The sequence below is a fragment of the Aulonocara stuartgranti genome (genome assembly GCF_965226115.1).
Source record: "Aulonocara stuartgranti genome assembly, chromosome: 5".
In the NCBI taxonomy this organism is placed as follows: Eukaryota; Metazoa; Chordata; class Actinopteri; order Cichliformes; family Cichlidae; genus Aulonocara; species Aulonocara stuartgranti.
In genome coordinates this window covers 13255999-13267782 of record NC_138943.1, presented here as the reverse complement: position 1 = coordinate 13267782, position 11784 = coordinate 13255999, and the positions used below count along the sequence as shown (strand labels likewise).

The 11784-nt window shown below is 37.8% G+C and overlaps 1 protein-coding gene across 2 annotated transcripts; it reads left to right on the top strand.

The window, feature by feature from the left end:
• tomm34 (translocase of outer mitochondrial membrane 34) lies at positions 1-11784 on the top strand. Of its 2 annotated transcripts, XM_082534853.1 has the most exons (8): positions 2-236; positions 1742-1891; positions 4718-4817; positions 5115-5267; positions 5868-6040; positions 6251-6398; positions 7568-7694; positions 9452-11784. In XM_082534853.1, the coding sequence occupies exons 2-8, from the start codon at positions 1762-1764 to the stop codon at positions 9551-9553; spliced, it is 933 nt and encodes a 310-aa protein (XP_082390979.1). In that variant the 5' UTR covers positions 2-236; positions 1742-1761; the 3' UTR covers positions 9554-11784. The 2 variants fall into 2 exon arrangements, with proteins under 2 accessions (XP_082390978.1, XP_082390979.1); XM_082534852.1 differs by lacking the exon at positions 9452-11784 and having other exon boundaries at positions 1-236; positions 7568-7835.

Here is an 11784-nt window from a genome sequence, read left to right as displayed (position 1 = left end):
CACAACGTTAAAACGAAGCGAAACCGATATCGCAAACTGAGAAGTTACTAGAGACTGCCGGCAAGTTCCATATACCTCCCCCTGTACTAAACTCTACCCAGGCAGAGTGTGGGTCTCAGCCACCGGGACAACATACATGCACTGAGTAATGCCATTATTAGCAACGTTCATAAGGGCAACAGATAGTTTGTGAAGAGGGGAACTTCCTCGTTGTGATCTCTCAGACTGAGCAGCCGGTAAGACATGCTAATAGTAGCAAAGCTATGCTACGCTATGTTAGCTGCCATAAAACACCATTCAAAACCCACACGAGTTAGCATTACTTAGCTAGCGAGTTAACGCATAGAAAGAGTGGGAGTAAGACGCGTTTTTAAGCAAAATCTCGAGGAAACAAGATTCAGTTGTGGCTCTTTTTGAAAGTAGGATTTAAGTAATGGTTTGGAGAAAATGTCATGAACAGAATATGACTGTGTAACTGTTAGCGGCTAGGTACCAGATTAGCTTACAGTTAGATGAGCAGGTTTGTTAATTTGGTGTGGGGTTTTTAACCTGAGGTTTAACTGATTTAAGTTAAGCCTGTGGTATATGTGAGTGCAAACTATTAGCTGCCATCAAATCTCAGTATTATTATTATTATTATTATTATTATTATTGTTGTTGTAGTAAGGCTACAGAAGCTGAAAGTGGAAAGTATTTTTATTGGTTTGTGGTTATATGTCATATGACATATGTTATATGTCAGAGCTGGGTGCAGGATTTCACTCTATACATTTTTGTGGACACCATGTTAATTAATTAATTGGTTAAAAAGTAAAGGCATGTGGAAGAGAACATAAAGCACCACTGCAAGAAAAAAATGACTTCAACTTAATTGTTTAATTGTTGTACAGTGTAACTAATTGAAATTTTTTTTTAAGATTAGACAAGATATTTTATATTAATTCCAGATTTGGAAAATTCTTTAATTTACAGCCCTGCCAGTGGCCTCAAACAAAAATAAGCCTCTGTGCACTAAGCAAAGCTATTTGATATATATTCTTGTTAGTCAATCTAAAATTGCCTGCATCTGAATGTGACTATATAGTGTTGGTAATTAAAATTACTCTTGTGATTTAGTGTTAATCAGGCAGTCTCATGGTGTGCTTATGGTACAATTTTTTATATTGAAGTGATGATAAAATATATACTTTATAAGTAGTGATTACTTTCAGTATATGGCTTGTTGTGACATTTTGTTTCAGTTTCTCTACAGCACAAAACAAAAGCCGAAGACAATTGTCTAGTTTTGAATGGAGAAAATCCTCTTTGAGAAACTAAAATCTCTAAAAAAGTATTTTTTTCCCTCTAGTTTTACTTAAAAAATGATGAACTAATTGTCAAAATAATTTCACACATTTTTCAGGTTAATTGTCCGTTTCAGACCAACACTGGTGAATACAGTAACAAAATAAAAATAAAAAAACAATGAAGAAGCATCTTTGACAAAAAATATAGATACAAGCTTCTCTTGACTGACACATAAACAAAGCTGTGTGTAACAACTAATATATCAATTTCTTTCTTTACAAAATTGTTGTAGAAACACGTGCCTCATTCAGCCACCACACAGAGGTGGCGAGGTCCACATTATTCCTTTGTATGAATAGAAATCCAGTATTTTATTGATGAGTCATTTCAGTTACATTTGAATTGTCTGATGTTTTAATCCACATATAAACCAACCATTACTGTATCATTCTAGGTAGGAGCCAGCAAGAAGACATGCCACCAAAACAGAAGTCCAAGTCCTGGGCTGAGCTGAAACAAGCTGGCAATGAATGTTTCAAGACAGGCCAATATGGCGAGGCCACAAATCTCTACAGCCAGGCAATCAAAGCGCTGGAGAAGAACAGTAAGTATTATAACCTGAGCGTGCATACACTTCACCGAGAAATGAGTGTGAAGTACGTTTTATGTTCCTGTGACCTTATTTGATATAAATCTGCATTTTCCTAGGGATGGAAATTGATCAATTTAGTGGTTCCAATTCCATTAGAGGTTCATGTTGTCTTCTCATTCGGTTCTCACTGGCTCCTTTGAGACTCACCACCATCATTAAGCAGCATATCCAAAAACATTAAATTCATGCAGATTAATTGCATGTGGTGGTCAAATGTGTGTGCATGCTGGAGGTATTTCCCCTCTTTGTTGATCAGTATTGAGGTTGTTACTCAAAAGATATATTACACAGAACACTTTTCTTAAAAGAAATGCAGTACTTTGTAATGTAGTACTTCACTACTCCCAAGAGGAAGTAGTGAAGTATTCTTTGCTCATAACCTTCATTACTTTAACATTTCACTACTGTAAAATGACCTGATAGTTACCAGTTAACAGTATAAACCTACTGGCACATTCCTGTTCCTCAACAAAAACCCCAATCCTAATGCTGACACACATACAGTCTTTCTCTTAGTATTCAGTTATGAACACAAAGCAAAGATGAAAACTAGCACAAGAAGACTTCACAGTAGGGCTGCCACAAACGATTATTTTGATAGTCGACTAGTCACCGATTATTTTTGCGATTAGTCGACTAATCAGATCATCATCCATTGGCACCAGCAGCATCTGCTCTTATATAACTATCATTAGCTTACAGCTTTAAGTGTTTAAGGTATGTGCTAACTAAAAATAAAGACAAGATGATAGTTTATTAAATTTTAATGAAATTTGCAGATTGTTTCGGTGAAGTTTAATAAACTCCTTGCTATCTAAAATATAACAGGACACTGGAGTATATTCTGGAGCATCTCACACTTCTGATAATCAGTTGTCTGCTTGACGTTTATTCAGCTGTGTAAAAACTATAACTTTAATCTCAGACAAACTGATTTACTCAGGAACAAATAAAATACTAAAAAAAAAAAAGCCAAACAATAACATTTTAAGTTATCTAAGTGACTCATATATATTTAACCTGAGTAGCGAAAGACGGCGGTGGGTTTGAAAACGATTTGCGGGGAGTCCGGTGTTCTCACGGCGCTAGTGAGCCTAGCCCCCGGCTCGCTAACGAGCTAGTGGGTAACAGATGTCTCCGAAAACGTCGGAGCGCTTTTGAAAATATGTGGTGTCCTGATAAACTGAGCCGATATTTGAGGTTTACACAGCTACATTCTCGCCTGAAAATATGTTAAACGTTTATTTTGTGACCCAGAAAGAATAATAAGAGTAACATTAAAACTAACTAGCTGCCGCCATTGTTGGAAACTGCGCTGGGACACAGCTGCTTCTTCTTCTTCGGGGTTTAACGGTAGCTGACATCCTTGTACATGCAATGCTGCCATCTTCTGTTTCAGTCCGTTATTACACTCTTAAATCCTGCCACTTATTCCTGCGTCTTTTGTGATCTTACAAAGCTTCAAACGACGCATCGACTATTAAATCAGTCGTCGACGATTTTGATAGTCGACGTAATCGTGACTAGTCGACAAATCGTGGCAGCCCTACTTCACAGTGATTATGATTCTACTGTAGAAACATTACATTACTTTTGTGTTTCTCCATAAAAATAGAAGTAGAAACGGAGGCTGCAGCCTGACTGCTCATCCGTTTTTTACCTGTTGAAGTTCAGGGTTTGAGTTCAGGGGTTGGTATTTACTCAGCTTTAACATCACTCTGGGTCCTTGGCTAGCTTAGTGTTAGTATGCTTGCAAAGGGCCAAAGTTGTATTAGCAACATAATGCAGTTGTTTCTGTGTTGGATGTAGTTTGCACTCTCATCCTTTTGTGCAATAAAAATAAGTACATGCTGTAGACTGAACCGCTATTTTCCTCCTCCAGCACACAGATAAGCAGGATCGATAGGCAAGCAGACCAACAATTCCAAGGAATTGAATTATTGGGAACCTATTACTGGTTCTTAATTCCCATCCCTACATTTTTCTTCTTCTTCTTTTTTAAACTGACATACAAAAAATTGTCCTAGTGGCTCCATAGTGCAATACTGCAGAGTTTGCGCTATTGCGCTGGCAAGAGACAGTTTGCTTGTGGGTTTATATTAGGAAGGGCTTTTGGCATAAAACTCTGCCAAAACAAATATGCAAAGCTACCTGCTCTGGTGACCCCTTGTGAATAAGGGAGCAGCAGAAGATATTTAGTAAAAAAGGTCTTAAACAATAAAATGAAACCCATATGAATGTAAAACCAGTGCTCTTTTATTTTCTTCTTCCTTTCCATTGGCTCTGACTAAAACCTCTTTGGGGAAAATCAGTGTGTGTACACTGACATCCCAAGTGAATATACTCAGTCTAGGTAGTCTCTCTATCTGCTTCCTCCACTTATGTGTGCAGAGCTGCACACATAAGTGCAATTAGTACTGCAATTAGTATTTAGTATTACAGTACAGGCAAAATGCTATAAGAATTGAGTGCAACATTAAATTGTATCAAATCCCTCATCTTCCTCGCTAGTCGCAGTTTCTAACATGGCTATTGTAGCATCAGGGAACAGCAAAGCAGTTTTTGAGAATTGATGCCATGTTGCAATAAGTAGAGACTTAAGACTTAAAAATATTTTACAATGTGCTTGACAACACTACAATGCTGTGTTGTGTGATTTGTGTTTTCTGGTCATTTAATGAATGTTTTCTTTCTAACAGTTGCACATGTCTTCAGATTAATAGGGTTATTTGTTGTTTGACGATCTGCTCTTAAACACATCGTTTTCTTCCTGTTAAGGTAAAAGGAATCCAGAGGATTTGTCCATTTTGTATTCAAACCGTGCAGCCAGCTACCTGAAGGATGGCAACTGTGGGGAATGTGTGAAAGACTGCAATATGTGAGTGTGATGTTGCAATTTGGATTTCATGCATCTTTCTTTCCTCAGATCTTACACCCTGATTTTCTTATTTGGGGTGTTTGATTGTGTGAGAACATCCAACCTTTGGTAATGTAACATAAGGGAGACGCTCAAGTACATGAAATAAAAGCAATGTTTTGTTCTGTTCTGTATATTGACTTCTGTAGTTTTGTCCATTAAACTTATTGTTAAATTTTTAATGACGATACGTCCATTTTCAGCCTGTTCATTATCAAAATATTATCTAAATTATGATTTTAACATGTTTTCTTTCAGGTCTCTGGAGTTATCCCAGTTCAATGTGAAGTCTCTGCTTCGTCGTGCTGCTGCCTCCGAAGCTCTGGAGCGTTATAGGCAAGCTTACGTAGACTACAAAACTGCTCTACAGATTGACTGCAACATAGCAGCAGCTCACGATGGCACCAACAGGTATGTTGTCTGTTAGCTAGCTGAGTGATGGTTATATTTTAGCTTACAATATAATATTCACCATCTCTGAGTTTCTATAGCTGCAGTACCTTAATATGAGCCTTTCCAATCGCACTGTGAACAATATCAACATATTGTGTTTGTATGGCATGTTACTGCCAAGTAGACCAATCACAGTTGTTTCCGAGTTTGATTTTCCAGATCGAAATAAACAAATCTAACCAGTTTACACTTTACAATTTACAGTTTTGCAGAAATATCAGTACAGAAATATCTGTTTTAGGAGGTTTAAAAAAACAGATGGTTTATGCATCTTCTTGGTCTGTTGTAGGTTTTAAACACTGTTCTGTAATCCCCCGTCCCCAAGAAAGAGATTATGAAACCATAATGAAAATACACAGACCTGACATTAGACCTACACATGAGTATTTGTAAATACATTAACAGAAGTGTCTTCACAGTATCTCTAAAAGTAAAAGTGTTGACTCCTTGGTTCCATAGTTCAAGAACAGAACCTGAACTTGTGGACAGAAGCACAAAAAGTTTGTTTTTCAGCTTCTTCTCTGTTCACATTCTTGTCACTGTTGTACTGTTTCTCAGGATGACAAAGGCACTCACAGAGACAGACGGTCCGTCATGGAGAGAAAAGCTTCCTCCCATTCCCACAGTTCCTCTGTCTGTGAAGGAAAAACTTGCCCAAAAGTCTGCAGGCAATGTCACCCAACAAAGTCCAACACCTCAGCAGAATGGCACAACGCAAACAAAAAAACCTGGTACATAGATTTATGAAAAATTATGTTATTTAAAATTATGTTATTGATTTGAATTGACTGAGTTCCTTGTTAGTGTCAAAGAGTTGACCAGCTTCATGAAAACATAACCATTCATTGGATTTTTTTAAAAGTTACTTAGAGACGGAGCAGCATTATCATATTCAAACTCTCTTTTTTATGCCCCCCACCTTTTCCTTACCTTCTCCTCAGCTCCCAGTGATAAAGAGATAAAGAAAGCTCAGGCCTTAAAAGAAGAAGGCAATGCCCTGGTGAAGAAAGGAGAGCACAAGAAGGCCATAGAGAAGTACAGCCAGAGCCTCAAACACAACCCTACAGAAGTCACCACCTACACCAACCGGTGAGCCTTGATCATCAACATCTGTGTCTCTGCAGTGTTGTATTTAATATTGCTCCAACGAATATATCAACCATCATATATTATTTGGTCCTGTTTTTGTTTGTTTATAAAATAAAGACTCCTACAGATTTAGCTAAATATAGCTTTGGCAGTTATAAAAAACCTGACTATATAAGAATAGTAATATGTTCACAAAGGTGGATGATTTCAATATCGTTGAAACTGTGTTAAAGGGATTTGCATACCTATGAAAACTTTAAAGATGACATGGTATTCATAATATACATTTTAAGATTTTTGTTTTGATAACTTTTCTCTGCTTTAATATTCAGTTGCTTTATTTAATCAGGAGGCATTTGTACTATGTTGGGCAGTTTCTGTGTAATGCCCATTGCCTATTAAGCCTGTTTTTTAGTGGCTGATGGAAATTTGCAAGCTGTAGCTTATATGGACTAACTGCTGTTGCACAGTAGATGAGTCATGTTTTTCTGCGTGACTGGACAAAAATGCTAAAATCATTAGCTCAGTACACAGATATTACTTTACACTTAAGTCTTTCCTGACTTTTTGACATGAGTAAACATAACACAGTAGCACTAGAAAACAATAACAAACACAAAAAAAAATATTAAAGAAATGCCGGGACTCTATTTCTCTGCCGCACTGTGACATGAATTCGGCCCCTTAGCTTGTTATATTTTCTTTGGAGGATCCTTAATGTGGATTTCTGACAATGAATGGTAAAGAATCAGTCTGAATCACATGATGGCCCTGGACTAAGATAAATATAAATTAAAAAGTAAACAAAAAACACTTTAGCTGGATATTATTTAAAGAGTTCGTTGAAATGGAGTTCACATTTAAAAATATTTCAGTAACAAATGAACAAATGAAGAGGCTAGAAAGCATTTAAAGGTAAAGTTTTAGGTGTGTCAGTCAAATAAAAGCTTAGACAAAAAAATGAATAATCTTGAAGAACCTGAAAATAAATACAAATTCAGATTCATCCATTTTGGAGTGCTCTGATCACAGAGTGTTATACATGTAGTGAAGCATTTTAGATTGATAATTAATACATCATGGCAACATTATTGTTTGACTGGACCTTCAAATAAATAAAGATGCGCCCAGATGTTTTAAATGTGGTTTACTGTGTGTTGTGTGATTAGGGCGCTGTGCTACCTGTCAGTGAAGCAGTACAGAGACGCCATCAGAGACTGTGACGAGGCGCTGGTGATTGACAGCAACAATGTCAAGGCTCTCTACAGGAGGGCTCAGGCTCACAAGGAACTCAAGGTAAGAGCACGAGTCTTCATCACCGCGCTCCAGCTTCTGATTCCCACACAGCGCAATCAGACGTTAGTTTCAAAAGTGTCTGCAGGTTTTCAAGCTAAGCGACAAAATAAAAAGCATTTCCTGCCTTGATAATTACCAGCGTTTCCCCTGACAGTCTCTCCTCATTAGTAGTCAAAACACACAGAGGAGACAGTAAGCTCGGCACTCACAGCTACATGCAGTGAAAAGCTCAAGTCAGTGTTTGGAGGTTTGAGTTGTCAAAAAGACACGAAGAGAGTCGATTCTTCATTTCCACCTCATATTGTTCAACGTGATTTTTATCTAGACATCCAATTATCAGTGTCTCCTCTTCCATTGCCTTGAGTAACAGATAACCTGCTAGCGCAAGAAAACAAAAAGAGGGGGCGGGGGTGCAAAATAAACAAAGATTTATCATGTATTTTCTTTATTCATGTTCTTCTTTTCCTGTGATTGTGAATCTCAATACTACATCATTGATCATAGCTAGCACTATCTCAGCTGGGTTCAAGATCAGGTCACCTAAAGACGTGAATAAAAATAGTAGTTATTTCAGATAGAGAAGAAACAAGAAGGCATTGTCTACCGGTTACCCAGACTAGGGCACTAGTCACTCGTTCACTCTTTTTTTTTTTTTTAAAGCTCAGTCAATGCTAACCACCTAGTACCAGCTGTTCCTGTCTTAGTTGTGGGCTTTAAATCATTCAGCTGGTTGTGCAGAGAGGAACTCGTTTTTTCATCGTTTTGGACGGCATTTTTTTTCATTGTCACAAAGTACTAAAGGAAATGACTCGTTTTTTTGCTGGGTGACGTTTTGTATCTTGATCTACTTTGAGATGGAATTTAGAAAAAAATCAGTTTGAACATTTATTTTGTCATGTGGGATTACAGTCACACTTACAGTCATAAGTGTGACTGTAATCCCGTTTTAATATTAAATGGTAGCTAAACAGAGGTGTATTTAAACACAAGAGAGCCTTCATTATGTGATTAGTGTCACTTGTTTACCCATGTTTAGTGTTTCCCATAGAAATAGATTGAATTTGTGAATATATAAATAAATAATAAAGCACATATGCTTTGTGACAAAAAGTAATGGGATAGTTATCAACTTCTTCCTCATCCTCTACTGTCTTTGACTGAACCCAAAGGCAGTCGTCCTTGTTCTGCTCTGAATCTGGTCTGTGAGCCTCAAGACTTCCAAATAGATGTCCAGAACAGAACAAGGACTACTGTTGCCTGATGCAGTCCAACGTGGTGGAATCAGACCCTGACCCGTCACAGGATGACAGTCGAGACTGCCACAACAACAGCAATCTGATCAGACTGTTCACAGGGAAACATGAAACAGAAAGTTCAGTTGATGCTCAGGTCCTATCAAAATAATGGCAAGGGGATCTTCTCAAAGTAAACTGATTGAGTTGTTTTCTCAGATGAATGAAAATTTAAAACTAAATAGCAAAATATATGCAAACTATAAGGCAGCGGGCAAGAGACATTATTATTTACTTGTTAGTTCCAAGCTGGTTTGTTTTTAAAAATGTTCAAGTTCACCTTGTGAGAAAGCACATACGTCAACTGTGGATTAAATTGCATTGTTCTGAACTGTGTTGATTGTTTTTATGCAGATATTGGTCACTGACTCTGTTCTACTGAGGTGTTTTTACTTTCAGTTTCTCTGACCTTGTCAGCATTGTTTCATTTTTAATCTCTGAAACTTTTTGCCTTCTCCCCTGCAGGACGTCAGAGCCTGCGTGGACGATCTGAACACTCTGCTGAAAGTGGAACCAAAGAACTCGGCCGCCTTGAAGCTCCTGCAGGAAGTGCAGAAGAAGAAATGAGGACAGGTCAGGGACTAGAGGCAGCAGTAAGGATGTGTCACTGCTCTGAGTGCAAGAAGCCAAAGTCATCTTTTTTTATAAGAATCAGTTGGTGGAAAATAGCAGAACAGTGACATGATTCTACTGTCTGTGAGTCCAAGACCAGGCCCGTGTTTCCCAAAACTCCTTCACTGAATTCCTGTTTGATGTGTTTACTCTCACTTGAACAGACATGAAGTTGGTCTCAAGGTGCTTGTAGAAAACCACATCAGCTCTGGATACTTAGAAATGATGTTGGAATAGGAATGAAGCAGCCTTGGAAATATTTCTTTTACCACTTTTAGCTTGTCAGTTTCCAATCATCCAGTATTTATGGTTATTTATTTTACTCACACACCTCAACCTGGTTCTGAGAATAAACGTTTACCATCGTCATTTGTAAAACTTGAGCAGGCAGTCAGCTATCGTGACGCTCCTGCTGGGTGCCAGAACTTAAATTTGATGTTAATGTATGTTTTGACAAATAAATTTACCTCAAGGGTATGCACCTAAGGACTTTTCCAAGACAAAAAACTATGATCATATTCAAACCCTGTGAAACAGGTCAGTCAACAAGTTTACTTTGCTGATGCAAAATCTGAGATGCAGCTGAATTCTCCAAAAAATAAGCCAAGTTGAATCAGACATGACATAGAAATCTGAGAGACTACAGGAATAGCAAAGAGGGTGGCTCTGTGGGTAGGGTTGGCGCTTACTATCGGAGCTTGAGTGTCATGGTACCACTACATGGCCATAAATGGCATGAGGAAGGCAAAAAAATGCCTTCATATTAGCAGGCTGAGGTCTTTTAGGTAACCATGGATAAAATATTATCTTAAAGTTTGATGAATCCCAAAAGTTTTGACAGAAACTGAAAGAGTTTTTCCTTAGAAATCAGTTGCTGTTGAGAAGCCCACTTTAGAGTTAAATCACAAAGCTTCTGTAAACACTGGTGATCATAGACGTTAAGTTTCAAGGTAACAGCCAATTCAGATGTTTTTACTCTCAGGTAGTGTACTTATTTATCCCATGTTTGGAGTACATGTTTCTGTTTCTAGGTCCTTTGATATTTATAATGTCCATGCCATATAGGATAGCTTGCATAGATTTCCTCAGTAGAGTCTGATCTAGTTAACTTGTGAGGCAGTCATATGCCTGCAGAGCTGTTTGTGTGAGAGTTCAAGTAGCAAGCCTTTTGCAGCATATCACTACAGTATGTATGCTTTGGATTTAATTTCCTGGAATAAAGGAAAACGTTTCTTTGGCATTTCTTCTTAATTACTCCGATGTAGGAAGGTGTAGTGATGCTGCAGATTTTGATGTCAACAAAAGAATTGCCTTTTTGTTTTTGTAGGCCAGCCCAGAAGTTCGTACTGCCCCGGTTCCTTCAGCCAAAACGTGATTCAGACTTTCCCAGGAAGTAGGCTCAGTGGGGAGTAAAATTTTGTAATACCTGTACGTTTTGTACAGAATGATGATCTTTAAAAATTCATGATATGTTTGTGCTTTAAGAATAAGCAGTTGCGAGCTGTAAAATGTTAATGTTAGGACACAAACCAAGGGTGTTCAACTCATTGTAGTTAAAGGGCCACATATGGCGCAATTTGACCTGCAGTGGTCGAGAGCCACTGATAAATTACATTAGCTGACCTGCTAAAGATGTGAAGTCTGTAAATGTTCCACTGTTTTAATGAGCCATCAGTTTTAACGATAGTATTTTAGTTCACTGCTTTTGATCCATGCTGGTATCTCAGCAGTACGTTTTATTGATAAAAATGTAGTTGTTATTGATCGAACTGTCACCTGACATGTAATGGGTGTGTTGGACCCATGTTTGACTCGCTTGCTATAAACAAACCTCACCAAGGTTGCTTCTAACTTTAACGTCACACCACTAGGCTGTTATGGGGCATGCGAGAGCGTAGAAATTCTCAGGTGGCCGTCACCTCCTTGCACATTTTTTACAAGCCAATGAAAGACTTGTTGAACGGGCTGTTTGATGGACGAGTCTTACTGGATTTTTGAAACCATGAAGGCTTCGATGGTGACGACTCAAGAAAAGCTTAACTGAACAAAGTATGAAAATCTGTTAACCGCAGACCTTTTTTGAACATCTAAAAAAGAATAAATAAGATAATACATTTAAAAAAACAAACAAAAAATGCACTGACTTTAAGGCAAGTGAAGTGGAAATAAAACATACCAACTCATTT

Coding starts and splice junctions, on each gene's coding strand:
- tomm34 (XM_082534852.1), top strand. CDS start 1,762: ATGCCACCAAAACAGAAGTCCAAGTCCTGGGCTGAGCTGAAACAAGCT. Junction 6,041..6,250: donor AACGCAAACAAAAAAACCTG/GTACATAGATTT, acceptor CCTTCTCCTCAG/CTCCCAGTGATAAAGAGATA. Junction 6,399..7,567: donor GTCACCACCTACACCAACCG/GTGAGCCTTGAT, acceptor TTGTGTGATTAG/GGCGCTGTGCTACCTGTCAG.